Source organism: Gasterosteus aculeatus, chromosome 12 (assembly GCF_964276395.1).
Source record: "Gasterosteus aculeatus chromosome 12, fGasAcu3.hap1.1, whole genome shotgun sequence".
Classification (NCBI taxonomy): domain Eukaryota; kingdom Metazoa; phylum Chordata; class Actinopteri; order Perciformes; family Gasterosteidae; genus Gasterosteus; species Gasterosteus aculeatus.
In genome coordinates, this window is record NC_135700.1 from 4,457,231 (window position 1) to 4,482,084 (window position 24,854).

Below are 24,854 nucleotides of genomic sequence, written 5' to 3' on the forward strand. Positions count from 1 at the left end.
TTCAACAAATGCATCCATCTGTAAGTCTGAGTGCAGCTTCCTTACTAACTAACTAAATACATAATCCAGTTGTGAGGACGTGTCTTGTTTTGTCTTGCCGAAGACAATTCCATCAAAGGCTGGAAAGTGCGTCACGGCGCAAAAGTCCGGCTTCGGCCAAGGAAAGCTAGTGCGCCTGGGTTAGTAAACCGCAGTGTTACACGGAGACAAAAATGACTGTGCCCTTGTGTTAATGCAGCCGGCTTTATAAATCAAGTGGCTACATCGCAAACCAGCTGCTGCTCGGATGAAAGGCCAACAGGTCCTCCCATGGAATCCGCCATGTGATAAAACTACAGGCAGCAGACAATTCTGCTGAAACTTTGATGTAATTTACAGTTCTATTTTACTCCAGCAGACCGCTTTTTGAATGCTACAACTCTGTGTTCAGTGTCATCAGTGAGTCAGCACCAGAGCTATGACTCACAGGGTGGAAGGGGCTCTGCCGACCTTTAGTAGAGCGGCACCGAAGACTTTCCTTGGAAATATGCATGTGTGTGGGACGATGTATACACTCGCAGGCAGCCTGAGAGGGCTTATGTGGGGTGAAGAGCTGCACAGAGCAGCGGCGCTATACATAGATGGAGATTTATGATCTTTTCAGAGTTTACTTTTCTTGCATCTTTGCTGCCGACTGTATAACTGAACTGCATTCCTGAAAAATAACTATTTACACATTTTTTAATTAATTTCCTTTTTTTTAAAATGTTAGTGTTAAGAGTTACACAGAAAAAAAAAACATAATGTGGTAAACAGAAAGGTGTTTTGGTCATTGCAGTCCCTTCTCATGGTTCCGTATAAAGGTTTGGGTGTGGTGTGCATAACAACACCCAGGGCTGTGAAACTCTTGGTATTTGTTAGAAACAATAGGTTTACTGAGCTAATGCAAATGCACCGATCCTTTCCCCAGTGCTGCATTGGCACGCACCCGCTGCACTGGGGAGGCCTGAATTACAGGCCCACACAAGTGTCTATACTGACACCAATTTGGGAAATGTTGTTCTCTTTTGTTTTCATTTGTTTGTGCGTGTTTGTGTGTCAGGAGCAGGCAGAGCGCGTCAAAACACACACTGAACCTGTTGTCCGAGACTTCCAACTTCCTGATTTCCCTCCTGTGGTTTTCTCCCTTTCTTAAATTCACTCTTTACGTTGAACGCACGGATCGATCAAGACCGTATGGATGCAGTCGCATGAGTTCCCCTCGCAAGTGAGCGGCGAGACAAACGTATTCACACTCCTCCAGGAAGAGCCTCCTCAGTGCCCTGCAGGAAAGCTTTTTATTTGCTTTATTTGACTGTAAGCACATGCAAAATTCCACACTAGATCCTTACTCGATATCCACCTGACGGTGCCTTTCATGCCTTGACTTGAGTTCCTGTGGCTTTGCACACCTCGTGAGGACAGTTCAGCTCCTGTCTGACTCTAGCACCGCTTTACTCAAAACGCTTCAGAAATGCACACTATAATGAGATCAGGGTTGTGAAACAAGGAGATTTAGGTACAAACAAAAGGCATTGTTTAAGTTGAAATAATAATGTAACCCATGGATGAATAGGGCACAGAAACAGGGCCCGAAGGTGTCTAAAATAATCACTCACAAGTACACAAGACAACAAAAAAAGGGGCACAAAGACTCTCAGCCACTAGGAGAAAATGACTACAAGATGCACAAAATGATGACAAACCTACAGAGAATGAATGCATGGAGACACTGCCACAAAGGGACACAATGGACCAATAAGAACAACAAAGAAATACAAAATGACCACTAAGAGATATCAAATGACCATAGACCAATGGTCCAATGACCTCAAATTACCACAAAGAGCCACACGGACCGCTGGCAGACACACACATAAAGGGGGCAAGTGCTGTGTCTGATGAACATGTACATCCCCCCAACTCCCAGGGACTCTGTCTGATTTTTGTACCCATATGTACATTTCCATCAGGAGAGACTTCTGAACTTTTAACATACTGTTCTAATTCATCGCCGTCTCACGCATTGTCACTATATTGTAGAAGTAATAAAGGTAAGTCCCACATTGTGTCCTCAGGTGACCTGATCCGCACACTTTGAATGTGTGATATGTTCGGTGAGAACTTTGTTATTTGATAAGTTTGCTCAAGTCGTGTATGCTTGCTGCCAAATTGATCGCTTTGCATTTTGAATTGACAGTCTGGCCCTTCTGCAAATTGTGTGTCCTTATTTAACCTTTTTTAACCATTCATTTCTCCATAGGGAGTTTAGAGGTGGGGTGTGTGTGTGTTTGTGAGCTTCCTGGCCGTCTACTGCAAGTCCACACACGCCAGTTTGGGAATGTTGGTCTGCAATGGGAAGACTTGGCTGTAAGCTTGGCTGAAATCAGTGCCCTGGTCATTTTCAGATACACAAAATAAAAATAAATAGCTCTGATCATCCACAAAAATTGCAGGCGGGCAGACGTGATTGGATGTATTTTATAGGCTTTGTTTTAGAATGTGTGGCCTTCAGGCTCCCCGGACAATAAGCAGTCCCACGTCTTTCCTTTGTCACGTTGCACCGATGACTTCTCGTTCTCCCGCAGTCGCTGTGTGGGAGGAGATAATTTACCTGGGAAGCACTTCCCCCTCCACCCATCTGCGCACACTGTCTCAAACAGGTGAGTAGGAAGTGTTACCTGTGCGTGCTGCTGGCCATCTCCCTACCCAAGCTGCTTGACTTCAACTCTGGAGAAAAGGTAAATTATCCATTTGCAAATCATGCGGCGCTTTAAAACGAGTCAGACACCCTTTTAATATGAACACGGTCCTCTAATTGGGCATCATTTTGGTACGTCGGTATAAAAACACAACGTGCACGTGATTCTTGAGTTTCCTTTACTCGCTCGGGTACAGTCGGATTCGTGCGGTTTGTCTCGAGCGGCGGTTTGACAGCGAGCGCGTTCGATCGATTCGGCGCCGTTTGACTAAAAGACTCGTGCGCGCGGGCAACATGTGGATGTGAATGCTCGTTGTCAATAGTGGTTCCCAGTGAAGGCTGTTTGTGATATCAATACACTGCGCGCTCCACATCTCATCCTGGAAACGCCGTCTCTCGCACCGCTTAACAGGTAGCGACATAAAGAATGTACCGAAAAAACCCCATTTATTTTATTATTATTATCTTGTTTGTGTCGGAACGTGGCTGCAGATAGTTCGGACGTCATGGGTCTACTATTCTCCGCGTAGACCATTAGAAGCGGATTCCTTCAGGAGGGGGTCCGCATTGACCCGGTAGGGTCCGGAGGTTCCTCTCTGCCCGCTCGTGCGCCTCCGTTCACCTTGCGCCCGCTGGAGGAGTCCAGCGCGTGTGGGCGGCACCAGCTGGCGCAGTGATTCTGGAGAACAATGCTGCGTTCACGCCCTGTGGAGATGTCGGACGTCACAATACCCACACGCCTCACGGTAACATACACTGGAAGAGTATTTATTTCGTGTATCCCCCTCCTCGAATTTGATAGAAAAATAGGATAAACAGCCCTGGCGGCAAACATCTTAAGATGTGCTGATATATTCATAAATAACGTTTAGATGAAGTGAACAAGTGGTCTATGTACAGATATACTGGAGGAATAATTAGGTCACTTTGTTGTAATAGGAGCTTTTCGGAGCTTTGCCAGGCCGGTCATACCTACACGTGTGGGAGCTTGTCCCACTGGCCTGGTAACTTCTTTTTAGTGACTAATGCTCCCAACAGTAAAGCCTAGCTAATGGTCATGCGTTTTTAGAGAAACGCGGGCACACACGCACACGCAAGAGCCCCTTGTGTGCTTGTAGACTAGTGTCAAAAGCTACGCAAGCCTCACGCAGCCCGCAAGTCTGTGATTGGTCTGCTGCCTGCGTCCTTTACCGAGTCTCACATTTCCAGTTTCATAGCACAATACCGGCATATTTAAAAGGAAGATTTTTAAAGAGAGAATGAAATTGAAGAGCTTTTGTTGAAATACGGAAATATGACCACTTATACAACCCGTCATTGGCGGACTATAAGGACAAGCGGATGGCCTCCAATTTCTCTGCAAACCTCACCTGTTGTTCTGGCGGTGAATTGCTTTACAACACGCGGAACCCTTTTAGAACCATGAATTACAACAAGTCCGTCGACACAACTGCGCAAAAAGCCGCAGTTGCAGAACCACGCCAGAGCCTTCAGTGTAGCAAAAGCGCATGTTTCACTCACTGTTAGCACTGTCCCTTCGGTTTACACTGGTAGCACCGCTAGCTGCTAGCCGCAGGCTCAGCCGTCGCCATGGTTACTGCAGCCGTGTAGTCGCGATAGATATGCTTGGAATTCGGCACCTTTTACAACACCTCCTGAAGCTATTTGCTTAATCCTCAGACTCCTCAACCCACCATGAATTAAAAAAAAAAGAAATTCCAGAGAATTTTGTTTTAAAGAGTAACCTGTTAAACTGCACACATGACAATACATATCTTGAATCTACTTTGCACATTTTGAAAACTTTATATTTTTATAAACTGAAGTCATACCTCCCAACAACCGATGCATATTGTTATTTTTAGGAAAATTGCAAACCCGATTGACAAAACAATAAGTCAGCTCCTGTAGCAATAACATATAAAATGAGCGGATGCCAGGTGAAACAGGTGGCCTTCACTCCCGTGTTTTCCTATGGGCTGCGAATGCAGCATCATTCTAGACGGTGTTTGGCACGACTTTCGCTCGAGTGGTTCATCCCATTGAGATAGAGAACGCCCTCACGCGCGGACGAGATGCTTTAGCACACAGTGGTCTCATTCTGACGGAGATGTCATTCAGGCAGGATTTGTTCAAGCCTTCTGTGATGATCTCACTGAGGTAACAACTCACAAAATTTGGAAACCTCTTTGGGAAAATATTTTCCTTCAAAGAGCGAACAATTTGACAAATATATTCCTCGGCTCCATAAGAATGAATAAGTGGTGCAGCTGTCCGTTCAGCGTTTCCACGCAACAGCGCAGGATGCTGTGAAGCCACGGAATACACGCGCGAGGGATAGATGCTGTAGCGGAGAGCGCGCCGGCACAGTAGATAGATCTGGACCCGGAGCGGCTTTTTTAGACCCGATGGAGCGACAGGATGAAAGCGACGATGAGCTGTTCGGTGGCGCAAGTCGTCGTGATGGCGCAGTGGAGCCCGGTAAGAGCGCTTTGATTGCCACTTTTCCACCCAAAAGTCGCAATGAACGCAGGATTATGATCCCCATGTGGGCACTGGTGATGCTATGCGTCCGTTTGCACTTTGGTGTTGACGCGGACGTCCTTTAACACACCGTGGTTGCTCCAGGTGGAGTGTTGCTGCTGATAACGCACAGGAGAGCACCAATATGGCACCAGATGTTCCTTTGGAAGGATTTCTCTCGCATCTGGAGCCCATTAATCACACAGGGATACTTCAGATGCAATGATCTCAATTTGTATAAAAAACAGGCTGCTGCAAATGAGAACATTGACTTGAAACAGTAAAGTTATGAGTCCTTACCTCCCTCCCTCCTTCATTTTCATCTTAATCATCTTTTCTATAGCAAATTTGAGGAAATTTCACTTTCTTGGTTTTCTGAGTTTATAGCCCTATGGTTGAATGCACGTATTGTAAGTCGCTTTGGATAAAAGCGTCAGCTAAATGACATGTAATATAAAAATGTAATGGTTAATTCTGATTTACAGTTCAAACGTGTTGCCAAAATCGACGTGCCTTTGGGGAAGGTTGTGTCCTTGTGGAATACCTGTAACTACATCAATTAAATCACGACCTATAATACATTTCATGTGCGCTATTTAACCAGACATAGAACAAAAATTCTATAATTATCCATTTTTGGGTTAATGCAAGTTGTGCAGTGCAATAAAGTGGATGTACGGTGATGTAAGTTATTATTATTACAGGTATTTAATCTGTGGGAACGAAACCAGCCTGTTTGGTTCTTGCACACTTACTGCATGAGTCACATGAAAAGTCACATACACCATATACAGTACACGTCCCACCGACATGTTTGTGCAAGTACTGCATTATAAAAGCTGAATGGAAGTAGCAAAACTCAATTTAAATGTCTATCCGGTTGAGAGAACGTTGGAAACTTTTTTTAACACTGATTAGCCATCGTCGTATTCGCGGATTTTCAAATTGTCGTTCCTCTCCTCACAACAAAACCTGACCAGTACTAGATGACATCATAGAGCATAATAAACTCTACCTTTTTCTCTTGTAGATAAGAAAGATCTGGTTGGCAACCTGAAGTTAGCCACGTGTAGCCTTTAGTTCAATTGCTCCAAACGCTACATCATTTGAAGTATCCAATGCATACAGGTGGTTTTACCTCACTAACTGACACATCACTTTGGTTTTAGATGTTCTTCCATAGAGAAAGGATTGTACTGTGAACAGATAGCTGCTGAAATGGTTGTATCAAAGCTAAGTGACTGCAGCAGCAGCAGCATAGTGTTCCTATGCAGGTGTACTGTTTGAGAGGGACTGGAGAGAGAATCTTAATGACGGAAGCGAAGAAAAGTTGAAGCAGGAAAAAGCTTTCTACTGGAGCTCTCTCATCAATGCTGCAAAAGTCAAAAGACCAGTCAAACGAATTCTATTTATAAAGACGAATATCACGAATCACAAGTTTGCCCTCAGGATGCTTTACTATGTGTACAGCTCGCATATAGAGAAGCAACCCCTTCTTTAGACCCACGATTCAGCTCAGGGAAACTCTGCAAAAACCCTAATACCGGTCAACAATTGAAGAAACCTCAAAAGCAGCATTAGAGGAGGGGTCCCTTCTCATGGGACGGATAGATTGGAAACATATAAGATGCACTCAAGTCTGAAACACCGAATGGGGAAAGTCTGAATGTCCTGGAGAAAAAGGCTCCAGATCATAACATCTGGAATGAAACCCTATCAGGGAGGCAGATGACGCTCCACCACAGAGGAGTCTGAGTCGAGATGGGCTCAACACTTGGACACTCATGTACTTGTGGGACCACAAACAAAATGCTGGCTTAAGCGATGCAGTGTGTAAACTTTATGAAACTATAAACAGAATTCTCGTGAGCAGGACAAACACAGACTTAAGTTCTGGAGCCAATGGATCCACTGACATTGAGACTGATCGCCGGAAGGATGGAAGCTTACAAGTAAAAAAAAAAGCCTGAAGAATAAGCAACTAAGGTAAACAGATGCATGTTAAGGTTGGATTAAAACGCCTCATTTCTATCTTGAGCTTGGAGGCAGCAGGGTGATGAGGACTCTGAAAGCCTGGGGGAAAAATCTGTTGGAGAGGACCTTTCCTGGATTCTTTGACCCCCTTTTTCCTACAGGAACATGGTAGTAGTCAGCGAAAGGGTTTTTTATGATCTGCAAGATCATAATGGCAGCCCCAATTTGAGCGGACTTTCTTTCATGGATGGCAAGAAAGACCACAGGCTGGCTTCACTATACTCTGTAGCAGGTGTTTTCAAAGGTTGAGATTGTGGGTCTCCATCTGACAGATGGACAAAGCATGAATGAAGGCACCCTCCTAATATACCTGCTTAGTTTATCTTAATTCCTGGATTACCTATTCAATCATGACTATGTCATTTGATCCCACACACACAGATACGCCGCATGTGTCATCTGTGCCTGTGCATTGGCTCTGGATTTTCTGTACATTCACATCGATTGACTGATGGCCAGGGACAGGTAGCCCGAGCTGATCTGAAGGCTCCTATGTCCCCAGATTCAAAGGAGCCTTGCGTGAACATGTTCCCATGTACAGTATGCAGTCAAAACAGTCTTCAGCTATCGGGCCTTTAAATCACTTACTCTGATCTGCTTCAAAACACAAGGCACCCTGTTTAACAGTTGGTCTGTAAAGATACATTTGCATCATAGCCATGTGATCTCATTAGCTAGTGTGGATGCTGGTTGTAACCGTGTATGCGCTATGGATGTTTGTATTACCCAGTGTTGCAAAGATGATATTTCAGAAAAGAGTTTTTTAGTTTTTTGAATGGTTGAAAACTCCCACCGTGATGGAGGAAGCTGACTGTTCACTGATAGTTCCGTAGAGAAGGGATATAGACTCTTTGACATTTGTGCTGGGAGTTATGTACACTGCCACGCTGATATGGTGATTCATTTCCCCTCTAGATACAAAGAATGGGTCGTTGTTTGCGAGGACCCATCCACCCATAGCGGGCTAAGGGCTGGGCAGCTTCTCCCTAAGTCTTGGTTCAATATTCTATTGAAGCTGATTCACAAATTCCAGCACTCTTATGCCCTTGCGTGCCCCCCAAAAATATGTAAATATTGGTGTTTCTGAAATATGAAATGCACCCAGTAATATTTTTTAAATATATCTGCGTAAAATATATGCTTTTCTTGCACGTCTCTGCCTGTCATACGCATGTCCTGTTGTCTTTTAACTGCGCTCGGGGCAAAACGATTTCCTGCAGAAGGCGGGTCTAAAAAGCACTTTTGCTATTGTCTATTGCTGATTTAAAAAAAACAAACGTGTGACATTTAATTTAGCCGTATTCAGCGTTCTTTAAGAGACTTTAAGAGAGGCAACATTGGTTTTGCCCTAAGCTTGTATGTTCTCGTCAAGGCTTCTGGAGGAAGTAGAATTCCTTGATTATTAGACTGTGGCCCACTAAGGGAGCAGGTAAAAACTGATTATTAACTGTATTGTTGTTAGGGGTTGGTGGACCCAAATGCACAAGCACAGCAGTTTGATTTGTAGCCAAATGATTTTATTTCCCATACAATCTGGGAAGTGAACAAAAAAAACAAAAACGAGGCGAATAGTCAAATGGAAACAGAAAGCGCTCCTCGGGCTCAACTGGAGTCGGGAGGGAAACTCCACCGACGTCTTATGGTCTGGGGCGGATCAAGCAGGGTTTGGTGGAAACCCGAGGCCCAACACCATAACCAGTAGGGGTGGGAATCTCCTGGCACCTCTTGATTCGATTCCGATTCCGAGGTCCACGATTCGATTCTAAACCGATTATTGATTCTAAACAGATTATCGATGCATCTCGATTTTCTAAATTTTCTCAAATCTGAATTTGAGTTTTTTATAAGAGAAAAAAAAATCTTTGTCACAAATATGATTTACTATCAACAATGCAAGAACCAATGCAGCTTGCATTTCAACACAATATGGAAGTAGCCTATGTAAAAAAAATATTACATGATGATAATACAGATTCATTTTTCTTTTAAACTATTAAAGAAAAAGCTGCTCTTCGTCAATGATAAGAATACTTCAAACACAAAATGCCCATTTTGTTATGGGTATGCCATACGGCAGCTTTTAAAGAAGCCGGTGCAGGTCGTATACGTCTAGGGCTCTCCGTTGCAGCCATTTTGGTGCCGCTTCAACTTTGTTTATAAACATTCGCGCATGTGCGTTTAGTGCGCATGCGCGCTGGGCGCACTAGACGCGCATGCGTGCATAGCGGCCGAACAAACTGTTGCAGCAGGCGAACTAATTTCATTTTTAAAATTCTGATTATTGACTTTTCTGAATCGATTCCGAATCGTTCCGGAGACAATCGAGAAAAATTTTCCCCCACCCCTAATAACCATAGTCCAATTAAAACGAGTCACGTGTACTCTGTGGGTCTGATACTGCAGGACAAAAAACAACATGCAAACTGGTTAGCTACTTCTGAATGCGACATTCAACGGCACCTGAGACCCGCCTGGGTACTGGGACGGGACGACGAGCCTCGGAACTCAGGAGCCTTTATGCTCTAGGGAAAAACTGATAAGCAGTTTATTATATTATTATATTTGTCTGTTTATTGTTGCATCTGTGACAGAGTTATTTTATTTGGTAACAGCTGCATTACAGGTTCTTGTTGAAATTCTATTTGTGGTCCCTCAGGGTAATACTAACTAAAAACCCATCAGCCATTTTGGAGAAAATACTCCGCTGCAATTGTTCAGTAATAACATCGAATCAACCATGTGACAGCTGGATCGGTGCACAAAAAGCCTATGGTCTGACTTCTGGTTTAATAACACAGGAGCAGCACGTAACGGAGCACGACAATTGATGAAGCGAGACATCCAACGGTATCCATAGTGACAGCTTTTCACCGAAGGTTTTAAATTATTTCGACATTTTATGCAGGATATGTGGAGGGCCTGCTATGGTTAGATATAACCTGTTCACTATGTGTCGGACTAAAGTGATAAACTATTTAAAAGGATAAAATCTTATCTCATGTACAGCTCTGTCCATGGATGGATTGGGTTCCAAAGAGCAAAGAGGAACAAGCAGGTCTTTTTGTATTAAGTGTATGCCAAATCGGACCCTGTAACTGTTTTGATGTTTTATTTACTTCATATTGCGGGAGCACAACACACCGAGGCCACCGGGATATTTCATTCAAATACAGTATAATAAAATTGATTTAAATCAAAACAGTTTGTTTCTCTGAGTTGAGTTGTCCTCTAAGTCTGGGGGGGTGGGGGTTTTGACCTTTCAGGGGTCCATTTCATGTCATGTCATTTAGCTGACCCTTTTATCCAAAGCAACTTACATTGCATTCTTAACCCATGGGTTTACATTTTTAACTCATGGTTTATGTTCTTCATTTAACGTATCCCGCACAGTAGGAGCAGTTATGGGTTGGGGGTCATGCTTCGACATGGGACGTGCAGCCGCCAGGGTTTGAACCGCCAACCCTGCGGTTCACGGCGCACCCTCACTAGTCTATGCACCAGAGTCCAGCTTACATCCTCTTCTAGTCTGTGCATGACATAGCGGCCTTTCTTCATCCCCGTTACGGCCTATTTCCGAATGAGTCCATTAAAATTGGCTCTTTTCAAGGGAATTGGAAAAAAAACGGGCATTAAATTCAGCCTGCATGATCTTTGTGACATTCCTCCCCTCCTTCCTCCCCCAGGTTCTCCTGCTCTGGCTTGTGAACGCTCGTGTAGCCCACAGCGGAAGGTGTCTGGAACGATGAGGAGGAACGACAACTACCTGCCAGTCGCTGGCGAGGAGAAGAACATGGATGTGGACTTTATCAACACTGATGCCATGAGCAACGAGTCCATAGTAAGACATTACATTATGTTGTCATTATCATGATTTGTGGGGTAGGGACAGGAAATGTTTTACCTTGAGGAAAGCTGAAAATATTTGTGAGATGAAGCAGAAAGGCCTGGGGTGTAATGGACATTCTAGTAACGCTGACATAAATTGATTTAATAATGAATGATGTAAGGGGCTTGTATTCTATAATTAGGTATTTGTAAAGTTGTTTTTCAGAAACACTAACAGTACGAGAACATGTCCTTAGCAGTGTTACCATTTGCATTTGCACATTTATTGTATCCCCTTCAGAAATCTGAATAGAAACGTGGAGTTTCAATAAAACGTCATTGGTTGTTTTACTTGAACTTCAAACTGGTTTTCACACTTGCTCCCGATTTGTTTTGTTGAGAAAGCGCTGATGCAATAAATATCTGAATTGTTTGTGAACCAGTTTGTAGCCTTGGCACATGGGCAGACAGAGTTGTAGATATTTTTTAACCCAACATAAAGGGTTATGCCAGGAACCGTATGTGAAAGGTTCCGCGCACAACCCACTGTGTGAGGTTCTACAACCCTTCTATGCTCGTTCTACTCGGAACCTTTCCACTTTTCGACTGTACTAAAAGTAACCCATCAAGGGAGTTCTACCTGAAACCTTTTTATTATACTATGGTTTTATCCAGAACCTGTGAAGGGGCAGGGCTGTTGTGGTGCTGTGCAACCGCAATCTGGAAGAACCCAATTGAAACCCTTATTTATAAGAATGCAACAGTTATATCTTAAAGACTTTTGCTACTTGTACACGTGTGCGTTATAGAAATATTAGAAAAATCTCCCATAATAACAAAGAATCTGGTGCTTAAACTTGGGCTTGGGTTGCCGGTATCCCAACCATCTATGGTCAAAAGCTGCAGTTCATAAATATTGCATTTTACTGAGTACAATGTGTAGTTTTAGCGGCCCACAAAATGTCTTCTACTGTAATACGTGGGTCCCGTGAGTAGCAGTTTAGAAAGCTTTGATCTGAGGTTAAGTAGCTTAGTAAGTAAGTAATAATTTCCCAGGTTGTAAATGTTGCTGTTAATGCACACATTAATTAAATATTGTGTCAGGGAGGGAAAAGTATTCGTTAAGATTTTGTTGACACGCACAGTAAATGTGCTGATGCAACATTTTCACACAACAATTTGTGTACCTGCTCACACGGAGATGGGGAACACCATAAAAACTGAATGATATCCTGCCGTCAAGTGAATTGCCTCAGTATTGAGGAAAGCTTTAATGGGCTGGGAAGGCTGATAAATGGTCGGTAGCACATACAGGCAAATATACTCACAATTCAGGCTTCGCATAGTTAGGAAATGATTGATACTCTGTTTGCTCAGGTACAGTGCCTTCCATAAGTAGTCGCCCGTTTTGTACAAACTGGAATTCAAATAAAATAGAAATAAATAGACTTTTTGCCATTTGATCATCCCAAAATGTATAGTACTTTGAAGGTGCAAAATACCTGTTATTTGTAACAAAAACAATAAAAAAGTTGACATTTGCTGGATGCTTATGAATCCCCCCCCCCCGGAATCAATACTTGCTAGAACCCCCTTTCACTGCAATTACAGCTTTTGGGATGTCTCCACCAGCTTTGCACATCTAGAGATGGAAACATTTGTCCATTCTTCTTGGCAATAAACTCGGTCAGATTGGTTGAGACTTTCCAATTTTCAAATCTTGCCATAGATTGGATTGAGGTTTGGCTTTGACTGGGCCATTTAAAACATTAACATGCTTTGATCTAAACCAGGTGAGCCCAAACCTTTTGGGCTCGCTAGCTACTTTTAAATTGACCAACGAATGACGGTCTACCTGATCTAGGGACATTTTCCTGCTGGAAGATGAACTTCCGCCGCAGTGTCAAGTTTTCTGCAGACTGCATCATGTTTTCTTCAAGGATTGTCCCGTCTTTGGCTCCATCCATTTTTACATAGCGTTTTGCAACGAGGCCAAAAAGTTCCAATTTGGTCTCATCTGAACAGAGCACCTTCTTCCACACGTTTGCTGTGTCTCCCACTTAGCTGTGGCAAACTCCAAACAGGATTTCTCGTGCTTCGCTTTTAACAGCGGCTTTCTTCTTGCCACTCTTCCATTAAGGCCAGGTCTGTGGTGTACACGGCTAGTTGTCCTGTGGACAGATTCCCCCACCTCAGCTGTGGATCTTTACTGCTCCTCCAGAGTCACCAGGGGCCACTTGGTTGCTTCTCTGATTCCTTTTTCACCTTTTCCTTGTCAGTTTGGTTGGAGGGCCTTCTCTTGATAGGTTTGTTATTCTTTCCATTTTTCTGAGGATGGATGTTATGGTGCTCCGTGAAATGTTTTTTTATAACATAACCCTGCTTCATACTAAGCTACAACTTTATCCCTGAGCTGATTGGTGAGCTCCTTCGTCTTCATGATGCTCTATGTTCAGTAATGGTCTTTAACAAACTCTTGAGGCCTTCAAAGAACAGGTGTATTTATACTGGTATTAAATGATGTGACTTCCTCGCAGCAGATGTTTGTTAGGAGATGTTGGGTGAATATATGCACTCAATACTTATGCGAGGCAGTGCACATTGGGCACGGTTCACTTCGAAATGACATATTTCTGTTTTATGGAAATGTTCATGAACGCAGAGACTATTGGGAATTCCCAAAGTGATGTGGTGCACAAATCATTCCAAAGAGCTGTAAGGTCTCAAAGCAACTCAAAGAATCAGATGGCTCAAGTTTAAAAATAGAGAATCTCTTTCTCCCTGTCTGTTAAAACCCTCAAGTATGGAATTCCGGGAGCTTCTGAATCCTTCGGTACTGTTTTTCCTATATCATTATTTTACGGCCTGATGTGATTGGCTGCGTCTCCAAACGTTACTCCAACCAGGTCGGTCTGCGCTGCCCGTTCGTCCACGCCGATAACCTGCCTATTTGGCTCTATCTGGTGACCAAATCAGGAATCCCTCACTCACCTAATCAGACCCTAACTTGATCAATATCACAATACATTAATGATTACACCTTTGACCTAAAGCTTCTTCAAGTAAACATAATATGGCATGCATTACATCATCATTATCATATAATATGTAGTACATACATATGTAATATCATCTAATATGTAATCTCTCTAAACATATCTTACATCATCATGAATTGTGAATATTTAACCTATTTTATAGTCTAAAACCGGTATACTAAAGGTGTAGTATCTGTACACCTACAACATCCTTTGCTCCCAAACTTGCCGTGCAGTAGCTGGGCGAACGAGTGGTAGCGGTAACCAAACCGACAAAAGCGCTGCATGACGTCAATGCAAAACAAGTCAATGTAAAAAAAACAACTGCCTCTCATCGGTCAGAAGGAGGGAACCATCACACATTCTTGTTCACTACCTTACTGGATGATTTACACTGATTGAAGTCAGCCAGGGTTACTTTTGAATTCAATTAAATGCGGATTGCTAAGTAGCATTAGCATTAGCTTTCCGTTAGCCCCCGCAGTCGACTGCGCATGACGTGATTTTTTTTTTTCATCCATGGCAAGCGTTCAACTGGAATTATTGTACTTATATTATTGTACTAATATCTCACAATCGGTAATTCTACCAGTAGTCATGATCACACATTTCTACCGCTAGTAGTAGATGTAGTACTCTCTTTATTGCATTAATACAATGAATTTGTCGATTCAACCTCTATGTATTTACAGTGCTCTGCTCCGTATAATAACACAGCCGGATCGGGGCCGTCGCAGTATTTGCATTTCCTTATAAAATCACCCAGTTTCAAAGGAACAGGAAGTAATCGGTTTTACATGTCAAAGGGAAGCAACAGAATATTGAGCATAATAGCAGTGAAGTGGCTGTAAGGAGAGCAGCACTTGAAGTGCTACTTGAGCTGAAGGATATCCTTCAAGCTCGGCAGCTCTCTCTAATCAGGCAGCTACAAAAAACGATGGGCGAGTACCCTTCAAGTGCACAGCAGGACAAACAGAGTAAACAAATCCAGACACGACAATGCTCGTCAGGAGGGAACTGTTTTCTCCTTAAAACTTTGTTTATCATGATACAGGGATCTGGCAACCGTCTGCTCACAAGTGCCCCATATTGACTTTAGGAGCAGTTAACAAGTCATAGTCTGCTTACCAGCCCCCAAATGGCAAAAAAGGGTTTTGTAGTTCAAGTGAAGAAAAAAGATGCGTTGCGTCTCAGCATAATTAACTTTATATTGTGGAATTTTACAAAATTAGATAATTCAGATTAATCATTGCAATCATATGAAATCTCTAAAATATCTGAAAATGATAATATAATAATAATATCATTTAATAATCATATTTATATCATGGTTTTGGTAGAGGCTGAGAAAATATTTCAGGATTAGGACTAAATATTACTTGTATCCTAAATTGGGCCAAACAGAAAAGCAGCCATGGCCAATTTCAGTGCATATGAAATAGGGCTTAAGAGAACATTTGCATAATTTATTAATATATGTGGTCACTGGTGCAAAAGATACTTATTAAGTCGGAGGGCTCAGAGGAAGTTTTGGTGCCAAATTTGCAACACAATGAAAACTGCCTTTCTTTTTTTCTCTTGTGGGATGAAGTGTTTCAGGGGGGTTTCTCTCAGGGCTTGGGAGACGTATGCCAGATTTATTATGGCCTTTACAAGTTGTTGAAGGTAAAATTTTGATTTGAAGCCTTCACAATACAAAAGAAAACGGACTGTTCCAGCTACATGCAGCTGGCTGTTGCTATGAAAAACAATATTGACTTAAACTGCTGGGTTGTCTCTGCCCTGAGCTTATTACGGCTCGTGTGTGTGTGTGTGTGTGTGTGTGTGTGCGTGGGTGGCTGTGTGCATGTGGAAGCCCAGAGAAGAGGAGAACCTCATTTCCCCGTGGCTTAGTGAGAAAGAAGTTCCTATTGGCGAATGATGCATACACCACCACATCCTCATTCGCCCTCTGAGAAGGGACCTCTGGCCTTTGCAGCTATGACTACTTCCTGACGAGCGAGGGCTGTGTGTGTGTGTGTGTGTGTGTGTGCGCTTGGGGAAGAAGGGCTGTTTATACACAAACACACATTCACATGCACAAGACCCTCATCATACAGTCACAGACACACATGAACACACACTGTTCTGTTCATTTCAGCGCAGCGCCTGCTGTGTCAATATTAGTTTTCCCCAGTTCAGAGTTTATGGCTCTTTTATTGGCGGCGGGCTTATCTTCAACATATATCGTCGCGTAATTGTCCCTCTATCACGATGTAAACATCCGTGTTGGATGCCGGCTTCTTTTAGGGCTTACGCAAATTCCCGCAGAGTACGTGACGTAGTCAGACTCCCATATCTCTACATTTCATACTGCAAAGTCTCCTCCAAAAAATATCAGCTCTTTAACTGTGTTCTAGTCGCTAACTTTGTCTGCTATTTCATGCAAGACTCCAAACTCATGTCTGCAATTTACTGTGTTAATCATGTGAAAACAAAGGCCATTTTTAAACAGACTTATAGACAGTCAGACCAGACAACACGACGGCTGAGGGGGAAACGTAGCGCAGCTTAAAATGATCTATTAAACCATTCACATACTGTTTTCTGTTACCTGGGAGACAGCAACCTCCGGGGCTGAGAAGTGAAGCCAATACAGGAGGGTCTTAAACTGCATTCTCACTCCAAACCAATAGGGGGCGACTCCTCTGACTGAAATAAGAAGTCAGACTGTATGGAAGTTCAAGAGAAAGTACTAATTTTTCTCACTTTATTCTTGGGGTCTCAATCTATGGTCTCTCATCACAGCATGATGTTCATTTGCTAAATTGTGGTCCATTTAGAATCCAGCGGCCCATAGAGCACAGTATGCTTTTTCTCTCGGGCTTGCTGTGATTGACAGGTCGCTGCCGCTACCGGAGCCGTATACTGCGTCTCTACTTCACTCCAAATATGATCATTCGTTCATTAATTTAAAAAACAACAAAAAAACAATATGGCATGGCAGTAATCCAAGATGGCGACTGCAAAATGTGCCTATGGAATAGACGTCCATGGAACCTGGATCAGACCATAGTGTTCCCACCAAGATTAACTATTGACACCTGATGATTCTCTGAAAGCTATTGTCCCATACTTTAGTTTATGACCAAATACAATTCACACAGCTGTAATCTGGTTCACTGCCATTTAGCTCTGCACCATTCAAACTCAGACATATACAACTGCTGAAAACAAACACACTCTAAAACATACAGTGCATCCGGAAAGTATTCACAGCGCTCCATTATTTCCACATTTTGTTATGTTACAGCCTTATTCCAAAATTAAATTCATTATTTTCCTCAACATTCTACACACAACAACCCATAATGACAAAGTGAAAACTGTTTTTTGCAAATTTTTAGAATTATATGATTATATAAGGCCACGGTTGGTATTTTTTTTTCCTGTGGTGTTCTGATTTTATAGTAACTTAATTTCCCCTAAAGCATAAGAAATTGTCATCTAACCTATCAAAACAGATTTATCGCTTGAGAGTTTATACAGTGTGATGAACAGACCAATATTTATACTGTGTGTTAACTTGCCGCGGGTCAGTGGAAGCTGTGGAGGATCTCTGTGTGTTTGACCAATGTGAGCTTTGTTTTTTTTGACAGATAACCTCAGCTGGCGCGTATACACACACACACACACACACACACACACAGACACACAGACAGGGTTACAAGCACAAATAGCCTGGAGTTTAGTTCACCCAGTGGCAGGACTCCGCTTTAACAAGAAGAATATGGTTGGACAAGGTCAGACGGATGGTTTTATTTGTTATTTATTTAAAAAAAACACCGTAAAACGCATTGTAAAATAAAACGGGAAAACTCTACATCCTAGGTTGTGCTCCAAGGACGTCACATTTCTATCGTCAGGCTACATAACGACCACATTTACTGATCAGGACGGTAATCTTTTTTTCTTCCACCGCCATTAACGAGTCAAGTTTGGCAGCTCATTCTTTATTATATCTAATATTCATAGCTGTTCCCTTTTAAATCCTCCAAGCACAGAACATCTCCTTATCGTGTGAATATGCTTTTATCAAGGCCCATTATTGTCCTGTTCTAATTGTGCAGTAATACTGTAGTGCCCAGATTCCCTGTTTTGTAGATCTCATATTGCTGTCATTTAAACAGATATTTTTCTATTGTAGAGGCTGCTTTCAAAAAGTAAGGCCTCTTAACTGTGTCTTACATCTTACTAATGGTCACAAGGCCAGTATATCTAACTACAAAAATCTAATAAAGCCTCAAGTAATGCGTTTGGAAGAAATCCTCAATTTTCTGCTGTGTGAAGCCAATGCTAAAGCGTCTTCAAACTTGCCTTCTCTCAACCGACGAGCAAGGGGTGACTGTAGAAAGACGTCAGTGTCACAGCTAATCAGTTCATTCTGATCACCTGCTAGTCACGTCCACCTGGTCAGCCCAATCACACTCACCTGTCTACCCTACGCACTCCCTTCACTATTTAAACCCCAGTCACTCACGCACTTGCTGCCAGATCGTTCTCCGCGTTGAGGCTGAAACCTTCCAGTTCCGTTATTCAAAACAGCCTAACCAAAGGCAATCCATCGGTTAACGTCACAATGACTTTATCCACTTCTTATATGCAGTCTAAGGTCCGGATAAGCCAAAGCACGGGCCAGTTAGCATCCAGTGAGGATAGGGGCTTTGCTTAGGTGTGTGCAGACCACGCGGAGAGGAGGCTGTAGTCGTGTCTCAAAGTCGCTAAGCTGCATCCTTAAGGACGCCTTCGTCGACCGCATGGGTCACTTCCGCTGCGACTCGCCCGTCCCGTCGGCCCCTTTGAAACGCGGTCGAGGCGACGCAGCCCTCCAGGAGCCAGTTTGTAGGACACGTCCGATCTGTCCTTTTGCGGCCCAGCAGATCCCAGCATGCAGTTTATGAAATCACTGAAGTTACATGACGTTGGTAACTGACGTTGGTCGTGGGTTTAAACTGCTCTTCGTGATAACGGTAAATCCATCCTGCTACATGTCTACCGCGAAGCCTTCTGGAGGCATTGAGACACAGCTTGTTTGTTGTAAACAACAAAGAGATTAGTGTGGATGCTGCGATGTATCATTTCAGAAGAGGAGGGTCTTTCTTTTTGAAGGGCAGAGAACTTCACAGAAAGCTTCTCTCCTGGTTGTGTTACAAAACACAAGGGCATGTCAGCTCACATGTTCGTTTGGGGCACTGCGTTATCTCCACGGGCCTTTTCCACCCCATGCCACACTTTATTAATGCCCAAGGGGAAACTTGTGGACAATAGCAGCAGTACAGTAAATGAAATGAAAATTGAAAAATGTACAATATATACACAGTAGAATAAAATAGCAGAGCACAACATATTAAATTAAGTGAAAGGAGAATGTACAGTGGGGTGAAATATGTATTCAATTATAAAATTAAATTAAGTGGTGTTCAAATAAACAAGGATTTAGCCAGAGGTGTTTTGTTTGTAAAGTCTTATTGCTGTTGGCAGGAATGTTTTCTTGTATCTGTCCTTGTGACAGCGGAGCTGAATCAATCTGTTGAAGAAGGTGCTCCGCTGCAGTAGGTGGTGAAGAGAGTGGCCCGGGTTGTCCAATATGGACAACAGTTTTTTCAGTGTCCTCCTCTCCACCACCTGTTCAGGATGCTCTTGTTGGCAGCCAGTGATGGAGCTGGCCTCCTTCACCAGTCTGTTAAAGCTGTTGGTGTCACCGGCTCCAACGCTGTACTGAAAGTCAGTGGCGTACGAGGTGAACAGGAAGTGAGACAGGACAGTTCCCTGTGGGGCTCCAATACCACGGACCAGCACATCAGCACTGTGGGCTGCCTGTGAGGTAAATTTACTGTACTTGTATAGCGCTTTTCTAGTCTTCTGACCACTCAAAGGGCTTTAACACTACATGACATCATTCACACCCTGATGACAGGAGAACCACACACAGTGACACCTGCCCATCAGTAACTAACCTTCACACACTGTAGTCGCAGCTACAGGAGCAATGTTGGGTTAAGTGTCTTGCCCAAGGACACATCGACATGCGGGTTAGCAGAGCCTGGGATCGAACCGACAACCCTCTTATCGGAGGACGATTGTGCTCCCCACTCATCCACAGACGCCTCAAAAAAAACATGCAATCAAACCATAAAATCCATGCAATCCATAAACAAAGAAAATGAAACTGAAGATAAATAAATGGGAAAAATAAAGATGAGAAAAAAGAGCTATAAATAATTTGACTTTTACGCGCCCCCCCGCCCTTTTTGACACATTCTGGTTCTCGTGGTTATCCATTTGTCTTTCACCACCACAGGAGCTGCTGTAACCGCAGGCCTGTTGGCCGACTTGGACCTGACAGGAGCCACGTGGCTCCTGGTTGTTCTGTCCAGAGCAGCTTGAGCTTTTTTTGCCACCGTTTTTGGATCTGGCACCTTCAGAGGCTGTAGAAAGGTTGTCCTCTCAATTTGCTGCTGCTGTTTCATTGACCGAGTGACTGTAGTAGTGTGAGTGCTGTAGGTACTGCAGAGAAGGGAGTCCTCCCTCCCCACACAGTGCGCCAACACCGCCTTTCGGCTTGGTTTTAGTTTTGGATTTTTCTTCCAAATGTTTCTACAACTAGAGGCCACTTCGTGTCAACATTCTTGGTTATCTGTGGATAGACCGCCCGGTGGCCTCTAAAGTATCTTGGCATTGAACTTTCCCGCATACCATGCAGGATGGGGACTTTGGGGATTTCGGGATCCCCGACGGTCGCTCTATTGACAAATTAATTTTATTTTGAATGGGAAATTTTCTGCTGCCAAACAGATGTCTCCTCTGTTTTCAACCATGACTTGAGCCTGGGGACAGAAGAGTAGAACTGGAAAACATTTTTGTAAAGCTTTTATATTGCCACCTCGTTTTACAAGTAGTTGACTATATTACTACTACTCTGTTCAGCTCTGTTTTCATCTGTGTTATGGAATCTATGCCAAGCGAATCCCCTTGAAGGTTACTGCTCACATATTGATGATCATCCAGTACTGGAGAGTTTTGGCCTCGTAATATTTCTTTAAGAATAGATGTTACTATACCCATGAAGTAATCTATTACATTCTGTCTGTCTTGCTTTTAGCCCATGAAAAATCTATACGCGGATGAGGGCTCCCCTCTGTATTCCCGGCTAGGCCCCTACTTCACTGATGGCCGGCGGCGGGTGGACTACGTGCTGGCGTACCACATCCAGAAGCCCAGCAGCATCCGGCGCCAGCCCTCCAGGTTCGGCGACAACGGCTTCATCCACCGGCTCCGGCGCAGCATGAGCATGAGAAGCAGCCGCGCGCCGCTGCAGCCAAAGGAAGACCCCGAGATCGCCGCCCAGGAGCAACGGACGGACTACAACGAGGACGACAAGCGCTTCAGGCGGGACGAGTTTGAGGAAAACCTCCTGGAGACGGGGCTGCAGCTGGAAAAAGACGAAGGGGTGAGAGCTGAAAGCGAAGTGGTATTTTGTAGCTTTGGTTCCTGCGTCAACCAACTATGCATTCCCTCACAGTGCCCATGCAGCTTACAAGCATGATGGTGGCAAATTCACAACTTGAAATTGGTGGTCCTTTTAGAAAACAATGGCTCCTTGCTTTAAAGGGGACAACTTGTTTGGAAATTCCGGGGGTTTGCCGACGTCATCAGACCAAGCGGGAGTCCCTGACGTGGCAAAGAGTGAATTATTCTTTATGTTTCGAATGTTTTTCTGAGGCGTTCATGATAGTTGACATGGTTTGGTGAACGCAGGTATCGGATCGTATGACTGATAGTGGACCACCTGAAGGTGACCGGACTCGATACCCCGGAAACATGAATTCTGTTTTTATTCCTCTGTCTCGATAGCTTAGAGTTCTAGTTCCATAACCTTTGAATTCCTCATTGCGTAGTGTGTTTTCCTGATGGTCTGGCCCCTACAGAAGACGTGCGTCTTGTTGTCCAATAGCTGCTGTCATGAGCTTGTGCTTCAGGTCCATTTGGGATCCCTGTGACGCGTTCTGGATCCACAGTCCGCTTTAGTAAATTGGGATTTAGCGGTTTGTGAGGAGGTTGAAATAGTTTGTTATGTCGTACATGTGGGCTCAGCTTGAAGACAGGACTCGGTGTGTGACGGCGTGCACAGTCAGCAACAGAAGGTGCATCACATGACCCTCTTTGTGTGTGCGTTTGTATGCATGACAAAATATCACAGGGAAATCGAACACAGTGTGCAGCTCTTTAATTTACTATATCTAACCTTCATTAATGTAAAAGTCTATGATATTTATGATTCACTCCAGCGCTGCGGTGTTATATTAATTTATATTTTCCTCACTTATGTTTATTGTAACCGATGCAGTTATTTGTAATAAAAAATTCAGAAAAGCTAGAAATTCAATTGTGTAAGCTGCCAATGGAAAACTAGTTTCTAGTTTATCTGAACGAATTCCTTTAATAATGTATACATTTGTATACTGAAATACACATACAATGTTTATTTCTTAAGGCTGATTGATCGAAGTTGAATGTGTTGACACACTTGTCATCTGAACTGACGCTGGGCATTGAGCTGACGCCTGATTTTCAGATCTTATCTCGCTGATATTTCGTAGAAATTATCCCTGGGATGTGTTTCGCCGCTGTGCTGCACGACTGGAACCTTGACCATGAAATACTTCTGTTTTTCCTTAGTGGAGAAGCAGAGCGTTCTGTCATTTTGTAGTCAGCCCTAGAAAAGACAAATGGAGCTAAATTGACTCTTCATGCAGTGAATCATCCATTAAAAAAGTGCATGAGCAGCTCTGCGACATAATGCGGTTTTTGAATACGTTCTGAAAAAGGCTTTCAGCAATGCTTTTTCACTAAATGACTTGAAACTTTGGAGGCACGTCAATATGGACGCCTGAGTGTGCGAGCAACAGACTTTTAGTTAGATGATACATGATGTTTATATGGATTATGGGTTTATTCAACTTTCCACTGGCAGCTTTGTAGGATTTATTTGCAGCAACCAGAGCTAAATAAATCCCAGGCCATAGACAAGCTACAGCGGGTGCACTTTGGGACGGGATCACGTTGACATCTTTCAAACTTACCGTACACCTTATTTTAGGAATCTTTCCAAAATATTATTCGAGAAATCCATTTCCACAACAGAAACAGTCCCTCATTTCCTGGTTTTAGGACTCACTTTAGGACAGCGCTCTATATTAACTCAGACAAAAGTAATAACGTTAGTCTTTCTGCAAATCCATATTATATTTAAATGTAGGACAGTTTAGTATGTAATCCCACTCATTTTCTTCTTCATACCACTGACACAAAATTACAGTTCCAGAATTTTCATCTAATTGAAGTTACTGTGCTTAGTGTTAATGCAATTTCTACAACAGTGAGCTGGGGTTACATTTATTATTTGAAACCATTAAAATGCAGTTAGTTAACTGGAGCCCCATTTTGTGATTACGTTTCCACACACACGCAATATTATTTAGAAAAGCCTTTATTTCCTTCAATGATACACTTCTTAGAAGCAGTGTGTATTTTATGATGAATTTAACCCTCATTTAAAGGCACAGTTAAACCTCATTTGTCGTATTCCAATTTATAGCATATTAATCTTTCCTGCAGCAACCTTGTTAAACAAAAGTTTCACTTCATCCGTCCATGCTTACTGTCCACAGACGGAAATAAAACATGATGAAGCTCCGTGATGTGTGCAGCTAGTCAGCCAGTTCGAACTGGTTCTGTATCCAGACAGGTCAGTGTGCCGAGCTGGAGGGTGTGAAGTGAGTCTGGCAGTAGATGAGTGGTTTTACATAACAGTAGCTGCAGAGAGAAAAAGATCCCATATGCAGCAATAAAGATGTATTTTTGCTGGAGTAGATGCAGTTTGGTGACCGGAAACTGGACTCTTCCAGACAGTATAGATCTGAATCCACCAGAAGAGCCACTTAGTGCTCTCCGGGTTGCAATGTTGTGTTCAAATCCATTAGCAATTGTGGTTTATACATGTTTGGAAAATCTGAATTCGCTTCCATGTCCAAAACTTTGTTGCATTCCAGAGTAAGATCCCGGGAATCGGCTTCCTGAAGGTCCATGCTCCCTGGAACGTTCTGTGTCGGGAGGCCGAGTTCATGAAGCTCAAGATGCCGACCAAGAAGGTACTGCTCCCATCAGTCAACGCTCCGTTTCCCGAGGAACTTTCATGTCCTGATCGAATTGGCTCTCAGCAGCTGCACTACTGAGTGTGAGAATCAATGTTTCACGTTAATTTGTGATTTGTATTCGCGTAGCATCACAACAAAGGGCAGGTTTGTGGTACCGGTTCACACAAGCCTCGGGACGAGATTATGGAAGGAATCCCATAACATTTGAAAACCTCACTACAGGGTACCAGATAGTTAACTAGAATTAGAGGTATTGGATACCGGCACAAAACACTAAGCACCAGCTGATTCTGTCAATAATTACCAGCCATGTTGGATTATCAAAGGATCCGTGTGTATTTCTCTAGATAAATACCAACAAAATCCAAAACCGAGCAAATTTGCACCTTGTCAGAGCACACGTTTTCTGGGCTAGATGAACGAAACCTTAAATCTTATCTTCTATTTTTAAGTACATTTGAACAAGAGATATTGGTTTCATGCCTTGTGTTAGGCAAAGGGTCCAACAAGGCTCGAGTT

At 43.2% G+C, this 24,854-nt stretch overlaps 1 protein-coding gene across 4 annotated transcripts in view; it reads left to right on the plus strand.

Moving 5' to 3' along the window:
- Positions 1-2,621: 2,621 nt before the first annotated feature.
- The window catches only part of ano1a (anoctamin 1, calcium activated chloride channel a), a 55,528-nt gene continuing 33,295 nt past the window's right edge, over positions 2,622-24,854 (plus strand). For 2 of the 4 annotated variants that reach the window (XM_040204075.2, XM_078085281.1), the window contains exons 1-4: positions 2,622-2,759; positions 10,960-11,114; positions 21,281-21,628; positions 24,231-24,329. In XM_040204075.2, coding sequence (XP_040060009.2) covers positions 11,019-11,114; positions 21,281-21,628; positions 24,231-24,329 — 543 coding nt within the window. In that variant the 5' untranslated portion in view covers positions 2,622-2,759; positions 10,960-11,018. Of the gene's footprint in view, positions 2,760-4,808; positions 5,201-10,959; positions 11,115-21,280; positions 21,629-24,230; positions 24,330-24,854 lie in introns of those variants that run through there. The other 2 variants (XM_040204058.2, XM_040204067.2) reach the window with 1 other exon arrangement.